This window comes from Clytia hemisphaerica, unplaced genomic scaffold, assembly GCF_902728285.1.
Source record: "Clytia hemisphaerica strain Z4C2 unplaced genomic scaffold, Clytia hemisphaerica genome assembly, whole genome shotgun sequence".
In the NCBI taxonomy this organism is placed as follows: Eukaryota; Metazoa; Cnidaria; class Hydrozoa; order Leptothecata; family Clytiidae; genus Clytia; species Clytia hemisphaerica.
This window is the reverse complement of record NW_027103835.1, coordinates 388,168-408,327: the sequence shown is the minus strand read 5'-3', so window position 1 is coordinate 408,327 and position 20,160 is coordinate 388,168. Positions and strand designations below refer to the sequence as shown.

General features: G+C 35.4%; 2 protein-coding genes across 2 annotated transcripts; one reads left to right on the top strand and one right to left on the bottom strand.

Moving 5' to 3' along the window:
* Window positions 1–669: 669 nt before the first annotated feature.
* LOC136807034 (serine/arginine-rich splicing factor 2-like) lies at window positions 670–6,724 on the bottom strand. The gene is made up of 4 exons (XM_067063604.1): window positions 6,522–6,724; window positions 1,830–1,968; window positions 1,503–1,672; window positions 670–935 (listed from the first exon to the last, which is right to left on the bottom strand). The coding sequence occupies exons 1-4, from the start codon at window positions 6,623–6,625 to the stop codon at window positions 791–793; spliced, it is 558 nt and encodes a 185-aa protein (XP_066919705.1). The 5' UTR covers window positions 6,626–6,724; the 3' UTR covers window positions 670–790.
* An 89-nt stretch (window positions 6,725–6,813) lies between these two features.
* LOC136807033 (ribosomal RNA-processing protein 7 homolog A-like) lies at window positions 6,814–13,557 on the top strand. The gene is made up of 7 exons (XM_067063603.1): window positions 6,814–6,995; window positions 7,136–7,264; window positions 9,110–9,230; window positions 9,909–10,006; window positions 11,191–11,334; window positions 11,650–11,698; window positions 12,689–13,557. The coding sequence occupies exons 1-7, from the start codon at window positions 6,843–6,845 to the stop codon at window positions 12,772–12,774; spliced, it is 780 nt and encodes a 259-aa protein (XP_066919704.1). The 5' UTR covers window positions 6,814–6,842; the 3' UTR covers window positions 12,775–13,557.
* The last annotated feature ends 6,603 nt before the right edge of the window (window positions 13,558–20,160 follow it).

Genomic DNA, 20,160 nt, shown 5'->3' with positions numbered 1-20,160 from the left:
TTTTAGAGATACGAAGGCATTCAGTTTCCAAACTAAAGGGAATAGTTTGTAAAAGTCAAATTTTGGTTAAAAACGGCTAAAATCGATTTTTGTCCAAAAACACCAAAGAAGGAGAGCAAAAAGCCAAATAATTGTTTTTTGACAGCAGTTTTCGGTTTTTTGTCGTGATAAGATATAGTTCTTCCGTCAAAACCATTAAAGGGGTCATTTGAACCGGATTTCAGTTGCCAGCAGACTTGTTTTAGCAGTATATTTTTGTAAAAACGCTGATTTTTGCAAAAAACCTCCAAGAAGGAGTGCAAAAAATGTTTTTTTCAAAAATTTTGAATTTTTTGCTAAAAGGCAATTCTATTGATAGCAATTTTCAACAAAAATGAAATTCTAAAAACCTTTACTTTGCTGACAGTCAGCATTTTTCTAAAACAGGTAAAATCGAAAAAACACCACGGAGGAGTGCAAACTCCAGCCTCGTTTTCAAAATCGTCCAGGATAGACTTTTTAAGACCTGGGTTTCCATAATCAGCATAAAATTTCAGTTCCAACGGTATATAACAACCCCATTCTTTTTTAGGGTTAAGCAAAAATGCCATTTTTGGATTCTGCTCCCCGACTACAAGCATGAAAGCCATAAAATGACGTTTTTGTGAAAGGAGCGGATACAGTATTGGATACTTTAGACAAAGGCGAGAAAATTTATTAGATGATTTTATTTACAAGTCTCAAAAAAGTGAAAAGCGTATAAAGTTTTAAAGAGTTAAAACGGTAAAAAAGGTTTGTTAAGATTTCCTAGTCAATCACGTGGACTTCTCGATCTAGACCTCGAGCGGGCACGCGGTGAGGCACTTCTTCGTCTTGGCGATCTAGAAGGCGAGCGTCGGTGATATCGAGGTGATCGGGAACGACTTCTTGATCGACGTCGCGGTGGCGATCTTGACCTGAGAGAAATATAGATTTAATTGTCGGCGGGTAGGTTTGAAAATGCATAGACATCTATTATCCAGATGGTGGCAGTTGAATAACTTCAAACAAAAACTTCAATCGAATAATTCGAAGATAATCGAACGAGGCAAACGTCTCTTTTTGTGGGGGGGGGGGGGGGGGTTACTAATAAGGTCCGGGGGGGGGGGGTTCGGAAAAATTAACAAGCGGGGGCGTTTATTTGGCACCTAAGAGTAAATGGTTTGTAATGTGAATAAGCAGTTTTTTGACAAATCAGCAAGACACGAATATTTTCAGGAATATAAAAACACCTCTAAAATTGGTATATTTAGGAAAAAATAAGTCATATTCTAAACAAAATAATAATATCTAGGCCGCGAAATTAAATTCCGTTAAAAAATCTTCACGCGAAAATTCCTGTCAAGTGGTTTTTCAAACATTCATCAAATAGCAATAATTAATGATTGTCAAACGTATGAAGCTTTAGTTTTTTAAAAATGCTTCAGAGGGCTTCACTTAAAATATGATCGAATAGAAGGGGTATCCCTGAATTAAAAGCTCACCTTCTGCGAGGGGATCGTCTTGATCGATCTCGATCTCGGTCACGGTTGTCTCGATCTCTGTGATCACGACTACCACGCCCTCCACTGCGTCCTTGTCGTCTTGGATCATATTGGTTTGCTGGTCGACCGTACCTAGCCATGGCTACTCGAATTTCACGTCCATCAATGACCTTAAAGCAGAAGTTAGAAATGTACATCAACCATTACAAGAAGAGTCGCACTTCTCCACTGATTGGTTTTATAGAAATCGAGGGAAATGCATCCGCTAACGATAATATTAATAAAGAAACTTTTATAGCACAGCAAAAATAAGGTCATATGAACTACCTTTCCATCCATGCCATCCATTGCATCTTCAGCATCTCGTTCTTCATAAAAGCGTACAAAAGCAAAACCACGTGACTCCTGTGTATTCCGGTCTCTGGGGATGTAAATGTCTCCAACATCTCCATATTTCTTGAAGTATCTAAAAGTTTAATCATAAAATTTTCTCAATGTTAATGATAAATAAAGCAGTAAAATCTATCTTCTCAAAAATACATATCAAGTGTCTAATTTTAACTTTTAGGGAGTAGTTTTTAAGTATCAATTAAATAGGCAAGGCCTGAGGAAAGCCAAAATAGTTTTGATTCGTTTAATTCGAGCTACAGTCGATTGGCCCAAGCCAATCAAGCCAGACTCACTCCTAAGTTAGTACAGTGTCCAATGTTTTCAGCCTAAAATTTGCAGAGCCTGAATACCTTGATTCGATTATTCCCAAATGACAGCCTTTGCAGTTAGGTTTAAAGATAGCAGTATTTACCCAGTGTAGTAAAAGTGCAATTAAAGCAGCAACCGCATCACTTGTAACTGGACTGGTTTGGAAATACAAAAATGGACAGGAGCAGCAGTCCAACACAAAAGGCGGCTTGGATTTTGAACTTATTTCTGCTTGATGTCGAAGAGAGACCTTGTAAACTGCTTTCAACCAGACATGGTGGTTTGAGTACTGGACAGCAGTTTACTGCAATCAATCTTGTTCACCCACATTCAAACCAGGAAACTATTGTGGAGGGATTATCAAAACAGGAATCAGCAAACTTAAGGCACTGAACAGGTTTTCATAATGGTAATAACAGCATTAAAGAAATTTAGTTGAGATGAACGGAATCTGCTTTGCACCTGCAACCATAGAAAACTGCAGACAGGAGTAGCTGCTCTCTCATCAGCATTTCTGCAATCAGCTTTCATAACCCCTTTCTTATTAAACTTTGAAATGACTGCTGGTGAAAACTGCAACTAGAGAAGGAATATAAAAAATTAGCTAGATTTTCTATTTCTAATGAAAATGTGGCAAAGTAAATCAAAAACATAAATATTTGATTTTTCAGTCCATAATTGGGCTTTTGCCTGAAAAATGACTGGTAGCATTTCCTTTATTTCCAGAAAAGTATCACTGCAATAAAATTTGGGTCAACGTTTTAAGGATCCTCAAAAAAAACTTTCAAATTTTTTATCGGTATTGGGCTGATAAGGGGGTGGGGGGGGGTCTAACTACCAATTTCTTTCTGATTTCGTCCACAAACTCAACTGAAAGCATACAATTTCACTTGCTTTCACCTTTGCGCACAAATTCGCAACTTTAAAAATACAGTTTTGAATTAGCTTTGATAAAAAACTTTTTTTTAATTGGACAGCGTGCTGCCGTTTCCTTCAAAATGTTGCAACTTCATCGGGTCTTTTTAACTTTCGTTTTGATTAACAATATCAATGCGGGTATGAACAAACTTAATGTTGGTGCAAATAGATAAAAACTCAACGAAGACAGGTGGGAAGGCAAGACCAACGCAATGGCGGACATGATTGGAAAAAATTGTGTTTTCGAAGATGTAAAAATTGGTTTCGAAAATTTTGGCTGATAAGAGCAAGGGGGAGGGGGTCTGAAGCTTATCGGCCCAATGCCGATAAAAAATTCGAAAGTTTTTTGTCAAAGAACCTTTACAAACATTAAGTAAAGCTTGCCTTTTTTTAAATTTAATTTTACTGATTATTTTTCTTGCTAAAAAGAAGCAGTTTTGAAATTTTTGAGAAGATTTATTTTGCTCAAGTCAAAGATCTCACAGATTCCAGACAGTTTATTAGTTTAAATTATAGACTTGCACTTTTTGCAAACCAAATTAGCTTAAAATGGCTTGTTTATTGCTAAAATGGATACAAGTTACAACCAATGAGATTTTTATTGATAACATCAAATGAAAAAATATCAAAATTTGAACAGATTTTCAATAGTTTTGAGATATTTACTGGCCTTGAAATTGTGGTTTGGGAGAACACAATAGTCTATTGAATAACAAACAGTATAGACTAAAACTCCTATATCAATCAAGATAACTGGATTCAGAGTCAGGCTGATTTACTTTAATTTTAGATTTCAAGCCAAAAAAAAATTTTATATAGGGGGTGGACAACAGGAATTTTCAGGTAAAAAAAAACACTCTGTAATCCAGTCAATTTTTCAAAGTGCTTTGGAAATTACCAATATTCTTCTGGAGTGATTAGTAAGATCGTTGTGTTCTTTCAAACGACTATAGACCTTTTCGCCTTTCCATCCACCATCTTGAATTGTATGCAAAAATATAGGAACGAAAAAGCCTGTGGTTGGATTTAGTTGGAAAATATGCAAAACATATGCAAGTTTACACAAAGATTAAAAAGACAACAAAGCATCTTATAAATAAATTTTATAATCATTAGAACAATAAAAGATGGAATTTCTTAATCCAAAAAGAAGTATTTACCGAACAACAAAAGCCTTTTAGAAATTTGTTCTTGAAGACATAGCATATTCTGTTTTCATGCCATTAAAAATTCCACGAAGACGGAGTACACACGCAAAACACGCAAACTGAAAGCAGTAATTATGACTCGACGTCACGCATTCAGATCGATGTTTTGATTTGATTGTTTGGCGATTCTATTCCCAGGAGAATAATTTACCGTCAGCCGAATAAGGATTATTTTTGTACCTTCGTGGGTGATGTTATGGTTTTTGAAGTGCTACTGCTAGTTCTAAGAGATGGGCGAATTTGATTATTTCTAGTTTTAAAAAGAAGCAAATTTAATCTTTCTTCTACAAGATTGGGGCATTCCAGAATTTGTCTGTAACAGGGGGGCGGACGACACAGGATTTCCGGAGGGCACAAGTTTTCACCAAAATTCAAAATTTCCAAGGCAAGAGTAGAAAATGTATGAATTTCCAAGGCAATTCAATTAAAACAGACAAAAAGAGTGGAATTCCAATGCATTTTGCAAAAGTACATGGATTTTTATCGAACTTTCTGACCACCACTGAAAAAAAAAATTATTTCCGAGGCTAGAAAATATTTAAAAATGCACGTCGTCCGATGGGGGGTAACAAAAATTTTCTGGAATGGCCCATTACCCAGTATGGATTTCGTGTAACTAACGCCGAAGATCTTCGGCGTACAACTAAAATAGGGTGGTCAGGCCAAAATTTTCCCCTCAAATTTTGAAAACCAAACTAATTTTATTTGAAAGTCCTTACCTTTGTGAGGAAAATGAGGGGTCATTTGTTAAAATTGGTTAAGTAGTTCCAAAGTTATTCCATTTTCAAACCACAAAAAAACAACCTTTTCAAAGAATCGCCTCCTTACACCACGCCAGCAAGAAATAATTTTCGGAAGCACCAAAATCGCGCCAAAAATGGCGGATGAAATCTAGTCTTCCGTGTGGCGGGGCGTGAGGAGTTTTGCTGGCGCGGTCTGAAAATCGGCCCGATGACTGTTAAACTTTAGCCTATCGCTAATGAGCTGGAAATGATAGCTAAAAACAAATTTTACCAATGAAAAGATGAAACCCTTAGCTTTCCAAGCATATATGGTAGCCCTGATAAAAATTTCAGGAAAGTGCCAAAAAATTGAAATTTCTTCTTTTTTCTCGATTTAAAGACGGCCCGTAGATTATCGAAAAGGCTACCACGTGACAAACTAAAGTACGATCTTTCCCGCGTTTTATAAAAAAAACCGCGAGTCTATAACTAATCCAGCTCATTAGCGATAGCCATTTGAAAAATGGTGGTCAAGGTAGACGGTGGTGCCACGAATTCCGAGTCGCCATTTTTTCACCTTGATGTCTAATAAATGGTATATCTTTTTATTGAAGGTAGGTAATGGGATGGGGTTTTTTTCTTTGTTTTCTCTGATAAATTCTGAGTATTAAAAAAAAAAGAATGAACAAGTTTGGAGTTGTTAAGGATAAGTTATGATGGATGGAATGTTCTAATTTTGATTTTCGACTTTTTCCACGCAAAAAATCCCGACGAGTGCGCACCCTAACTAAAACGTTTTTGGCGCATTGGCGTAAGGGTACTTACAAAGATTGTTTGATTTTTAGTTGGCGTAAAGTAATAATTCCAGCTCGGCGCGAATGACTCCATAATCCATTTTTAGCTTTCATTTGGCTAAATTTGCTTTCGCTCGCGTCAATTTATTAATCATGTTGGCGCATGCGCCTCTTTTCCCATCTTGCACCCTTATTGAAAAATTGAATGTTGGTACAAAAGAAGTTTTGCTTGCCGTGAGGCTTGCTGTACGGAAAAATATCTTCGGCGCGAGATTTCGTGGAATCCATACTGGCCCATTACACTTTAATATAATGCCAATTATGCATTTAAGTTTTATATTAATACTTTCTTTTTGCATATGTTTTGCATACTTTCTAAGGGAATTTCACCACGGCAATTTGGCTACCATAATTTTTGCATACAATTCAATATGGCGGATGGAAAGGCGAAAAGGTCTACGCTAATAGCAAAGTTTTTAATCTGAGGATGAAAAATTGACTCAACACAACAAATCAGCCAAGATTTCCAATATACATACATACAGTACAGCATTGATAAATTCTTACTCAGAAAAGACTCTTTTTATACCACTGTCTCTGATTCTAAAAAGCCAGAGGGTAAGTAAAGAGGATTACGATAAATGATCAATTTTAACTGAATGACAAATTTAGACTTACTTTTCCAGATCAGCCATACTGGTCCTGTATGTTAAATTGTCAACTTTGAGACTGACCATTCCATTGATATCTGGAGGTCCCTTGGTCCCATCAAATTTACTCATTGTGGCTCTCAAGGAATACAACGATATGTGGAAAATTCAAGCTATTTTATTCCCTGCACTCCTGCCAGATTGAATCCGTGAAAAGATCTGCCAACAACTAAGAATGGCCAATGCGCGACGAAAATTCGAGACTGGGACTAGCGATTGTCTTTGTTTTTCTAGACTAGAACTTACTCACAGCTAGACTAGTTATTTCATAAGTTTATATGATTTCAAGATGGCAGACTTTCACGTGCTAAAAATTTCTTTTTGGTCAACTTCAAGTGAAAATGAGATTGATTCTGTCTCACCTCACTGTATTTTCTATAAAAAGCACGTTGGTGAAGGTCCAACACTATTCTTAATGAATATTCCTCCATACTGTGATAAGGTAAGTTTTTTATTAATAACTTTTTTTAAATTGTCAGCTTGGGTGTGGGAAAAACCAGCTAAAACCTGAAAAACTGTGTGTGTTGTTTATAGCTCCAATATAAAAGTATGACTGTTGTTTTTGTTGACTTTTTGTTCCAGATCTGTTTAAAAAGCCTTTTTAAAGATTGTGGCACCATCAAGTCCATCAATATTGTATCAACACCACGTCTGAAAAGCGAAAGTGAGGCGCCAATACCACTCTTGAAAATGATGGAAACAGTTGAGAAGGTACACTCGTTATTCAAGTTAACAATTTTTCCAGTCTTGTCCATCCAAAATGACTGATAGTCAGGGACATTTGGCAAGTTCCTGTATGAGACTGCAATCAAAAAAATTATAACATCACTAAATAAGAAATGACGTTCGTGTCTTTTCTCACTTTTTTAGCCTAGACAATGTAGCAAACATAAAATATAAGCACACTGCGCTTTTGATTGGCTGAAATTTTTTTTTGCGTTGGAAAAACTTTTTCAAACTTTCAGCGATGATTGACCAAACTGTTACAACTTAAATTATCCAGTGCATTTTTATCTACAAATATTACCGTGAGAGGTCCTAAAGCTGACAGCCCAGCCTAAAGCCGATGGGTCTTTCAAAGATACAAACTAAAATAAAAACAAACCTTTAGCTGTGACGCAACGAAGATACCAAAGTGTCAACTAAACTGAGAGATTTGATACATTGAACCAATTGAACCAAATAACAATAATTGCTTCTTATAACAAAACATATTTTTTATTGCAATATGCACAACGTCATAAATGACAACAGTAGTAACAGCATCATAAAAAGTAACGAGATGTTTTGATTTTCCAAAGCACACGAAAATATAAAAGAGGTCTGTGTACGAGCGTGCTCATTTTGAAACGTTACGTAATCAAGCCTGCTTTCTATTACTTTACACTGGCACTTGGCTTGATTGCGGGGCTAGGACTTTGTGTAAGGATACATATAGACGACGTATATTACATTATATTATATATTACATGATAAGAATACAAATAGACGACGTATATTACAATTATTATGTATTACATGACACCTTGCTCCTATTCTAGTAAAGATAATATATGTCGTCAAAGATTACACTTAAATGAAGAGCTGTCCGATTGCGGGCCTTCCGTAAATAAACATCCGGACTTATAGGTGGTAAAGAGTGCGTTGATAGTTGCCGCCTCATTGATTCGATGTTTGTTATTCAAATTAGTGCTACCGCATCCGCCCTTTTTTCAACTTCGCGCCATTTTTACAATTTAGTCTGTTTGTTTCTTGATGGAAACCAGTCCAAGTTGTTTCGTATTTTTCCCGCACAAGTCACTTTTATTACAAAACTGTTATCATTTTAAACATGAGCAACTGATCCAGAATAAAAGGTAATTATTTTACAACTCGCACTTTTTAATTACATTAATTGACATCTTGACATTACAGCTATCTTGTTAGATGTTTTGTTTTGAAAGTTCTAGCAATAGTTTATCGTTCAACTTGGAGAGGGAATGTTTGTAAACATAGAATTTTTTTTCATAACAGTTATTTGGGGGGTCGGAATTAGGCTGGGCTGTCGGCTTTAGGACCTCTCACGGTACCTTCTTTATTTTCAATGAAGCACTCAAAGTTTACTGAAGGTGAGCACATAAGATATTCTTATAATTAATGATATTCATTGAAACACGCTTCGTTGTGCGCTGCGGTGGAGTGCATGACGTAACACGCGTGGCAACTAACTCGTCTTAGGACTCCTCTCGCCTTCTGTTGGAAGACCATATTGGGTGTTTTGGCGTTACCACCTTCGAAGCAGCGGGCGCCTTTGTCTTCCCGCAACTATTTCCGCCATTATTTTAAATGCCCTTAACAATATTTCTAAAAGGGCTTCATAATCTTGGAAGATAATTTGTTTTGGTCTCCGGCTTTGGGAATAGCAAATTCTTTTGGTTGTTTTCAATGAAAAATGGTAAGAAACTTAAGTTTACAAGTGTCATTTAGTTTTTGCTGGCTTATAGAATGGCAGGATCCTGGATGGTTTACCTAACTGACTGGTAATTCCGTAACTAGCACTGTTTATTATTTTTTTAGGACTTCCAATATGCTTATGTGACATTCAACGAAGAATCCTCCGTCGATGTCGCATTGGACATGAGAAAATCAAAGATTATTCGAAACATAAAAGTTGACGACTCTCTTGTGGGCTTGAATCGTTAGTTTATCTGATATTTTCTTCCATTTGAAGTCACGTTGTAATGTGATCTGAAAAGTGCTGTGCTTTTAGTGTGGTGTGGTTTGAGTGCTTGAGCAGTTGAATCAAGGCATCATTTTCGTGACACTTTGCTAGATATTTTCAACAGACAAGGGAGAGGTTTCACAGTTGTATTTTTTAGTTCACCAGTTCTATCTTTCTGTTAATTCTTCCTCCAATTTTCATCACATAGGCTAATTTTTTTCTTTCAAACTAAAGCGACCAAATTTTCCGTCCCTGTTTAATCCGTTCAATTTTTCATTGAATACACCTTTTTCTGGTTAGCCGTTTCGTATAAAAAGTCACCATAGTTCTGAGTAAACAAACCATTTAGCCATTGGCTGAAAGCAAATTTAACATAAACAAAAAAATCTGCAGAGTATGAGAAAAATGTGTTTTCTGTGCTCTTACTGTGGACATTTTTTGTTCATGTTTTTGCTTTTAGCCAATGAGATGGTTTGTTTACTCAAAATTTTAGTGACTTTTTATAGTAGCTAACCGTAAATAGGTGTATTCCGCCAGTCCATTCTTAAAAGGGCACTCCAAGCAGACTATAGGACTATAAGATAGGAGGAGTTTAAAAAGGAAAGAACTTTCAGAGAAAAGTCGAACGTGCAACATTTTTGTTCTTTTCTGCAGGTTGGATAAAAGATTATGGTGAGCTTTACCCCGAAGAATCGTCTGTCCAATCCATTGTTAATGAATACATGGTGCAATATGATCTCAACAAAGCTAAGGTAAGCATAGTGTGGAAAGGGTTCTGACCCCCCCCCCCTTCTTGACATCCCCCCAACCTTTAAAAATGCCTATCCCCCAAGGTTTCGGGCTGAATTTTTAATGGTAAAAAGAGGAGGGAAACAGTAAAGAAAAATTAAGTCCGGCAAATATAATACCACTTTTTAGTGAAAATAAAGAAGCTTCCTTTCATGCAGGCCAAATTTCATAACAGTGCTGGAAAATAATCTACAATATATGTAAGCCCCCCTTCTTAAACGACCCCCCCCCTCCTTGCCATCCCCCCTTTTTATTAGTGAAAATTTCTGATCCCCCCTTCTTCACTTTTTTGGAAGGTGTCACCCCACCCACCCCCTTAAGAAGGGGGGGTTCGAACTATGTTAAGTCCCAACAACAATTCCCGTCTGAGTTCAAGAAAGCCCTTTTGAATAAGAGGCTGAGGAGTCACTGACCTTTATATACGCTGTACACAGTTTCTCAGAGTTTTTGTGATATCCTAATGGTACCACTACTACTCAATGTTGGTGAAAAAAAAATTAAACAGGAAATTTCATTGAATTACACATTGACCCACACCGAGTAGTTCTACTATTAGGGCCACACCAAGTAGTTCTACTAATTAGGGTACCACTAAAAACTCCGATCAAAGATGCAAATAGCTTGGTCTAGGCTATATGAATATGGATCCTTTACAAAGCTTCATGAAATCTTTCTCGAATTCAAATCCAACCAGAAAATCAGTGAAGAATGACAAAGCTACGCTGAGGGTCTCACAATCCACAGTGCAAATAGAATTGCGACCTGATAGCCCCTCAGTATAGATACACGTTTTTTTTTTTAAGAAACACACTTTTAAGAAACATGAGGCTCAGAATGCCTAAAAACTAAGAAACATCTAAGAAACATACTGAGGCTGAGAATGAGAAAATAACATTTTTTAATTCGTTTTTTTAAAGAACCTTCCAACCCAGCCTTCCATGAGGCTGATTATGTTAAAAAATTTAGAAACATGTAAGAAACATTTAAGGCTCAAAAGGCCGATTTCTTAAGAAACATTGAGGCTGCTTGGTAAAACTAGTTTCTTAAAAAAAAAAAAACGTGTAGCAGGTAGTATAGTCTATTCTGGGAAACCCTACACGGATTGTGAGCAGGGACTTATATTTGCTGCGTACTTTGATTGTTGTAGGAAGAAGAAGCGCGTAAAGAGGAAGGTCAACCGGATGATGAGGGCTGGGTTACCGTTCCTGTCAAAAAGAAGCCTAATCAGGATGCTCAAAATGCAAAGAAGAAACTCAATAAAAAACTGGAAAAGAAGAAGCGCTCTGAAAAGGTAGATTTTAGGGACATGTTTTTAAATTCTTTTGTTTTTAGTACTCTAGGGAAATCATTATTTTTTAATAGTACAGAATGGTATAGAGAACTAATAAACAATTTATCTCATCTTTCGTACCAATTTTTAACCAAAATTTATTTCATGGTGTGTCGAAATTCCTAATGATCCCCTTCTGAAGATTTGGTCTCTGATCCCTCTTTTCATCCAGTAATGATTTACCACAGGATTGCAACGTCCATATCTATCTTTTTTTTACTGCCGCCCTAATAAAATCTATATATTTTTCTATCTTATTCTTTTCAAATGTTTCAGGAGTTGATGTCGTTTTATTTATTTCAACAACGAGAGGAAAAACGAGAAAGTAAGTCATATTTTAACAAGCTTCTTTCAAAAGACTAGTAACCTTATGGACTTTGAAAGCGGATATATATTATTAGAAATGTTCATAGGTTCACAGTAATCCTCATTTCGTGCAAAGAGTACTCGGCCACTTGTTGAGGAGTAGGAACAGACTCTGCTCATAATCTGATGATACATAACATGTTTTTTATGTTTTTTCACTTTCCCATTTCCCCATTCACTTTCGAAATTTTATAACTTGTATATTTAATATTCCAATCTCCAAAACCTATTCAATCATCTATGGAATTGAATATTTATTGATTGAACAGAGAATTTTAATCTTATTTCGATTATTGTAAGATGATGAGTTTTGAGGAATTTACTTTGAGGATTTTACTTTTGGGACACACTGTATGCTTCCTTTCCTCATGAAGGTACAAAGAGAAACAGGAGACGTATGTTATTATAACCAAGCTCGCCCTACGATGAAAAAAGTTACCAGGTTTGCATGATAATAAACTAAAAAAGGCCTGTAAACTTGGCAATCCTTCATCAAATGACAAAATTTTTCTATTAATGTTTTCTTCAATGTGAACTCGATTGCTTGATATTCTCCTCCAAAATTCTCCAGCGACTTTTTGTCTAAAAATTGATTCTGAAATTGCCTGTGCTTTTGAATAATTTTCCATTTTCTAGCTTAATAAAATATATTTTTGAAACGAAGTTTAACGGATAACGAAATGGAACATAAACTTGTTTTGCGGGGCTAACTTTTATTTAATTCTCGTATATTAGAAGGCTGATATCTTCAATATTGATAGTTAGAATGTTCAGAGCAAACTTGAGTTCTACTAAAGTGTATTTCATCGGGCGAGCTTAGAATTTCTTTTGATAATTTAGTAAAAGAAATCAAAAGACTTTAACGACCAATTACCGACAAATTAAACTCCTGTTTTTCTTTTATACCTCCGTGCTTTCCTGACAGTTCTTATTTTTTTCAACATTGTAGAAGTTGCAGCTTTACGCTTGAAATTTGAAGATGACAAGAAGCGAATCACTCAATTACGTCAACAACGAAAGTTTAAACCGTTTTGAGAAAATTCCGAGAGAGAATTTTTACACCTGAAAAATGGTTTCCAGGACACCCACCAAGTCAAGAAAGGAGGTCAAATTTGGGGGATCGAGATTAATTCACCGTTAAAAATCTACAATTATTGGTGGTTGGTTGATCATTGACCTGTCGATTTCACGACTGTTGAAAGAAGAACGATACATAGAAGACGAATCTATTTGAAGATTATCGAAAAGGAAAAAAACTTCGAAAATACGCCTGGATCCTACCGTCTACACAAGTTCACTTAAAAGGGAATAATTTGAGAGGGGTTGAAAACGGAAGTTAGCGTGGGGTGGAGTAAACAGTTACGGAGTTGTTTACAGTAGCTCTTTTACTATCCCTCTAACGGACGTTAGCATCGTTTAACTTTGAATTTAATCGATGAAGAATATTTATTCCATTACACGACCGACAGGTGCTTGACGATCCTATCTTCTGTTAGTGGGATATTATATGCGGGATAAGATATATATGCGCATAGTTAACAGCAGTAATGAGCGGTTACGGAAAACAACGGTAATACTTATTCTTTAACAAATACAGCAAACACCTCCATCACTGTTTTCTCGGGCTTACTCCGTTTTTCAAATTTATCCCGCCACCTAAATTATTCCCTTTCGTGACCTTCTGTAGACGATAGCGTTATCTAGAAAGATGCGTGGAAAGGTTATTTGTACTGTCACTTTTTATAACTTTTCGTTAACTGAGTATTTTATTACATCCAACAGAAGAATGATAATGTAAAAAATCTTGAATTATTTTAATTCTTAGCCAATGATTCTGCTGCTGCATTTATCCTTAACGATTAAAAACTTTTAATTATCTAGAGGGTCTGTAAAACATTGGTGAATGACAATTTAATAAAAATGAAAAACATTGTTTTCATTAGTAAAGATGTAAGAAATTTCTTCTGTAAGATTATAAATAGCACTTTTTCATTTTAAATACCGCACACCTCGGGGTGTCTCACTTTCTAACTGATATTTTCAGATAGCGAGTCGGTATGTCTGATTATGGAAAAGATTTCAAGTCAATTGAAACAATATTTGTCAAAATATTACATCCGAGTTTTTAAAGAGGAATCATGAAAGCTTCTCAAATTCACTACACACACGCTGATAAAATTATATTTCATTTACAAGGAAGCTTTTGGGGTATCTTCTGCAAATATATTTTTTCGATGACGTTATAATTTTTTGCCATATTTCAATTATTATCGACAATAAAATGACGTCATCCAAAATTTTAGAAATTTTTTAACAAATATTTCAGAATCGTTAATCTGCGTCTCCAGTCAAAATTTGGTGTTGATTGCTTTAATAGATTTGACGTTATTGCCGTTTTTCAATAATGATGTTCTTTGAATCTTACCTATGACGTGTTTTTTCGACAAATATGATAACGTCAAAATCAGTTTTCGTCCGATATCTTGAAATAGGCTTAAATTAAATTTTTGACCCAGCACTTTCTGGAACCATCTCGTCAATACGCTTCTTTTGAGCTATATGCAAGAGTCAAGTCTCGAGTCAAGTAATAATGGGAAGGGTGGGAAAATCGGTGGTAGGTTTTGGACTTTCCTTAACTCACCTGAGTATCACTTGAGAGCTCAACTTATTTTGAAACGAGTGTTCGACAATACGCGAACTGGTCTTTCCAAAGGCGGACACTCGATTAGCTGACCCTCCAGTTAGACGATAAAATTTTTTGGTTTGCACGAAATGGCCAAAACCATAAGTTTTTCTTTTCTTCTGATTTGGGAACATCGATGGTCAAACTGGTCGAAGACTTTAAAATTAGGGCATTTCTCATTTTCTACGTTTGGTAATAACACTAGGAAGTTACTGCTCCAGTTTAGTTGAGAACTGCTCTACCTATGGAAAATGTATATACCGACAAGCATCAGTTGAACCCCAAACATTCAAAATTAGCCCCGTTTTAATTGGGGCAATTTATCCTCTACTCCACCCCCATGTATGAATATTTCAGTTCGGAAGAGCCCATTGTACATCAAATGAAAAGACAATTTACACTACTGCAAATCAAACGGTAGTTGTCGCTAGAAGCATATTTTCGATCCCCGGGTTGGGCCTTGACTTTTTCAAGATGGCGAATGTGACGGTCAGACCTGGTTGTTCAGCCAAAATAATCAAAACCGCATACCTTATCAGCCAAAACTTAGTCCTCGTCAAAATTTAGTCACTAAGGGCCGACTAATAATTAAGACCCATTCTTTTGTTTTCGAGTGATTTTTTTTTTAGAAACTAAGCGGTAAATTTTAGTTTCAATCTGTCATTTGTGTAAAAAGCAGGCAGGTCACTCAAGGCCGCGCAGCTTTGGTAGGATTTGTTGGCTTCAAATCCTAGCAAGGAGATTCGATTCTAGCCCTTCGGGCTTATACTCCATTGAGTATCACAATAGAATTCCCTCGAGGAGTTCCTAAGAGATTTATATTGTAATACTCCCAAAACAATCCCACAGTGCATCGCTTTTTTAGAAAAATCAAACACTCCTATAAGATCTATTATTATTTTTGTTTGCCCAGCGTCGGGCAAAAAATTCAATTGTTATACAAAATAAATTCCTCAGGCCCTTTAAGGTGGGAGTCACATGAAGGATTGAGAAAATTGAAATTTTACATTTTTCATCATATCTTTTGAAGCAGAAAAGATTTCTATATGAAACTTTCCAGAAATGTAATATAACTATAGAGAATGTGAAAAATTAAAAAAAAATTCTAAAAATAGCCAAGACGGGGGTAATATCAGCCAGGGGGTAATGCACTATCAAAATACTATGGCAGCCTTTTAGAAAAATCTATGAAAGCTATTCCAAAAATTTGTTTTGGAGGTTGCTAGTATTTGGATAAGCTGTGGAATGAATGGAAATTTTTTTCAAAATTTCATTCCAGGGGGTCTGGAACCTAAAAAATGGAAAATTTAAGTTTTTTCGAGTTTTGAAATTGAAAAGTGATTTTTTCAAAAATCTACTCCATTCATTCCATAGCAAACCATAAACGGAGCAACTCCTGAAAATTTCATGATCATAGCTCTTTCCAATCCTGAAAAAACGTTGCCAAGGTGTGCGAAAACCCCCTGAAACCTATTTTGAGAAAATGGTCCGTAAAGTCAGAAGTGAGATATATCTCTATTTCTCTGTAATAAATCAACCGTTTTACAAAATTCTTTCTGTGTTTGACTAAAATGGAATAAAGTACTACTTTATATACTTAAGAAAGGGCTCTGAAATACCAAAATAGTCCAGAAATTCCAAATTATCACTTTCACGTGATGCGCGCCAATCCTTAAAATTTTGCGCCAAACTCCACGTCAACATCGATTTAAGTCAATTTTAATGTGTTTTCACAACAAAAACCACATTTTCAATGTAATAGATCATCCTAGTATATTTTCCTCACTGCATCTGTCAGTTATAAGTTAATTTAAAGTTTATCTGTAGTAATACAAGAATCCACTTGGACGTTGGACATCATGCCGTGCACAATTTCTCCTCGTGAATGTAAATAATCCAGAGGGTGTCCCAGACCTTCAATAATTCATCACACACAATTGTTAAACCAGCCTCCAGGCTTTCAATATCTTTAACACTTGGATCTTTGAATAGATACATCATTAAATATGCCTGCCTTCGGTCCATTAAAGTTTGTTCAGAAACGTTGAGTTTGGGAATCAAGTCTTTGGTTTCACCTAGCTCAAGCTTCCTTAGTTGAGAAGAATGACATTAAAGAGCTAAAAATGTCATCAGTCAGTCCAACATTTCCAAATTAAAACAGCTTTCATAGTAAAAAACACTGCTGACAGCCTACAAATTTGTGTGTTTTTTAAAAATATTACTTTTTTGGTTACCATCTTTAATTACGTCATATTAGAAAATCCCGCGGAAAAAAGGCGGTATTGACTTAGACGCCCGAAAAGGGCGTAAAAAGATCTTTCGTTTGGTATGCCATGATCCTATGTTTAGATCAGCGATAAAGAAATTGGGCCCTAGCAACGGGTATGATTTTTCGTTGCTAAGGAAAATACTTCAGATCAGGGTCTAGAAAAAACCTTATATCTCAGGAAGTATAAATGCTACGGCCTTAAAATTTTCAAGGTGTGTTCAGAAAGGGTATAGGGTCATGAAACGCGCAAAATCTCGAAATCGATAATTTTTTCACCAAATCTCAAAGCTTCATGTGACTCCCACCTTAAGTGGATTTGTTTTCGGGAAAAAAGTTGATTCTACTAACCATTTTTGAAACATCATTACTCTTTCAAAAAAATTTCTTTTTAAGAAATTATTTCGACTTCATGACGGAAAAAGATAGGATTTTAATATGGTTACAATGATACCCATCAAGCCGTTGAAAAAATTACATAAAATTTCATTAATGTGGAGAAAATCGCTAAAAAATACATAAAATGGCGCCTCCGCGGGATACAGCGTTGAGCTTTTCACATCAACTTTTGTACACGAGTAGTTCAAGCAGGTGGCTATTCGAAACTACCTCAATAGTGAAATATTTATTTATAGTCTTTTCTCTAGGCACGAAAGAATTACCAAAACTTCAGTATTTTCACTTGAGTTCAAAGTTCAAGCCGTATTTTAACTATATTGCACAATGAAACCCTCCACTACAGAGGTACTTTCAATACGCTGGCTCTCCTTCCTAGTGCCTTGGAAAAAGAAAATCACGAATTTTCAATTTTGTATCACGCGGAATGTAGGAAAAACAAAGTTTCTCCAAGAAAAAACTTCAAAAATGGAAGGTACAGGCCAATGGGTAAACCTGTTTGTTAAAAATGGTTGATTGACAAGTAGATTCTTACGCAATAAGCCAGTAATCAAATTTAAAAGGAAGACGCAATTCTTTCGTTCTTTTGGGTATAAACCAATTAGCTCTCTCTCTTATTTTTTTCTTAAAAGAATGTTTACAAGAATAAGATTTCGTTTATTAAATAATCTTTTAAGCTTAGTTTCCACTGTGTGATAACATGTGATAATGTGTGACAGACAGCCTGTCTGGAACACACTATCACAAAATAAAATTCTATCTCATAGTGGAAACGTTTAAAAAGAGTTTTTATCACGCGTTATCACACTGTGACAACGTGTGATAGTGTGTTCTTGGATTGAAATGAATTTCAATCCAAGAACACGAAAATTGTGTGAGATAACGTGTGACAAGAAAGTTCAAAAGGCGCCCCGACACACCTGGTGTATTCTACGTCACATTTCTTTGTTATTTCAATTTTCCTTTGTTAAAAATATAATGGAAAGCAAATTCCATAGTTTGCTATCACAAATTTTCCCTCTTTCTACGAGCGGATATGACAGATGCGTTTCCACTAAACAAAATTTTATCTCAAGTTTTTTGTCACACACTATCACACACTATCACAAGTTATCACACAGTGGAAACCAAGCTTTAAAAGTGTTGATTGATGCGTGAGGCCCTTTCATTGAACATTCAACTCTGTCGGTAATTTTTTAGACTGTACCAGAGAGATCTTAGAAAAGAGGGAGAATAGAATTTTCGTTTCAGAACCACTTAAAGGGCCTGAGTCCATTAACCGTTGGAAAGATATTCCATATTCCAGGGCACTACGATTTTAAAAATACTTTGAAGCCTCGTGATTTCAACTGTTTATTTTGATCATAGAGGTATAAAGAAAGACAGGAGATGAATTTGTCAGTAATTGGTCGTTAAAGTCTTTTGATTTCTTTTATGTAATAAATCAAAAGAAATTCTAGGCTCGCCCGATGAAATACGACTTTTTAGTAGAACTCAAGTTTGCTCTGAACATTCTTACTATCAGCATCGAAGATTTCCAGCCTTCTAATATACGAGAATAAAATAAAATTTAGCTCCACGAAATAAGTTTGCGTTCAATTTTGTCATCCATTAAATTTTGTTTTGAAAAGATATTTTCTCAAGCCAGAAAATGAAAAATTCTTTATAAGCACACACAATTTCAGACCCAATTTGTAGACAAAAAGTCGCTGGAGAATTTTGGAGGAAAGTATCAAGCAATAGAGTTCACCTTGAAGAAAATGTTGATCGAAAAATCTTGTCATTTGATGAAGGATTGCAAAGTTTACAGGCCCTTTTTTAATCCAAATATTTTCTTACACCAATGTCAGAAACAATGAATCTCGTCCCATCTTATTTCCAACACTTAAGTTAGCCAATAAGATTTTACCTATCAACAAAAGAGCTCATTAAAAATGCACGATATATGAGATTATGAGCATGCATACCTCGTAATATTTTTAATCGTAGGGCGAGCATAGTTACAATAGCATACTTCTCCTGTTTCTTTATACCTCCATGTTTTGATCGAGCGACTCAATTTATTTTGATAATACCAAGTTTGTAAAGTGTATGCAACGATTAAGAAACATGACATAAGCCTATCAAAATTACGTAGCCTTTTCCAAGAGACAGGTTAAATGGACATTAAAGTAGTAAAATGTAAACATTGCGCGAACCACGTGTCATTAAAGAGAACAATTAAAATCACATGTCCAAAACAAACTTGTAATACAATTGAACGATCAAAATTAGCCATATTTGGTTTGATTTTTTATTTTGACATGTGACATTTGTTTTGATTTTGTATCCGCTGCATACAGTTTGTTTACAAATTTCGCAAGTACTGTTATGTCCCTTTAAAACTCATGAAATAACATCCAAATAAAAAATCAAGAATGTGGCGGAGTTTGACGAAAACTTTGGTACAATTTTTCTTTGGAATGTAGGGCCGAAATAAACAAGGCCCTATTTTAGTCCGGAAAAACTAAATTTATCAAAATTGGTCGGAACTAGCAACCATAAAACTAAAACTTCTGGACAAACTTGGGTACATTTCCATTATTATTATATTTAGACATTGTAAAAACATAAAAAATCAATCGCTTCCTGATAACTTACAGCAAAATCTTAAAAAAAAAAGAAAACAAAAGTGTATAAATAAAAAAATTTAAGATATAAAAAAGATAAGACCTAAAACTAAAACCCACAACCACCAGAAAAGCTAATTCGCCCTCGGATAAAATCATTCAAGAAATATTGGAAAATTGTAAGTCTGTCTTAATATGAAGTGAAAAATACGTAATGGACTGAAAATACACTTTACAAATATAGGGAGAGGAACTGACCATTTGTATAGAAAATCGTTTGGAAATCTGACCCATGAATCTTTAAAATTTCTGGAAGGCATTGCGGAGGAGTAAAAAAAAATGATAATAAAAATAAGGGAAAAATAGACAATCATTGATGTAAAAATAGGGGCATAATTAATTAAAAGAAATTCTGAAAGTAGTATGTTAGTACAAAACAGCTTTTGTCTCGATTATATACTTAAGGC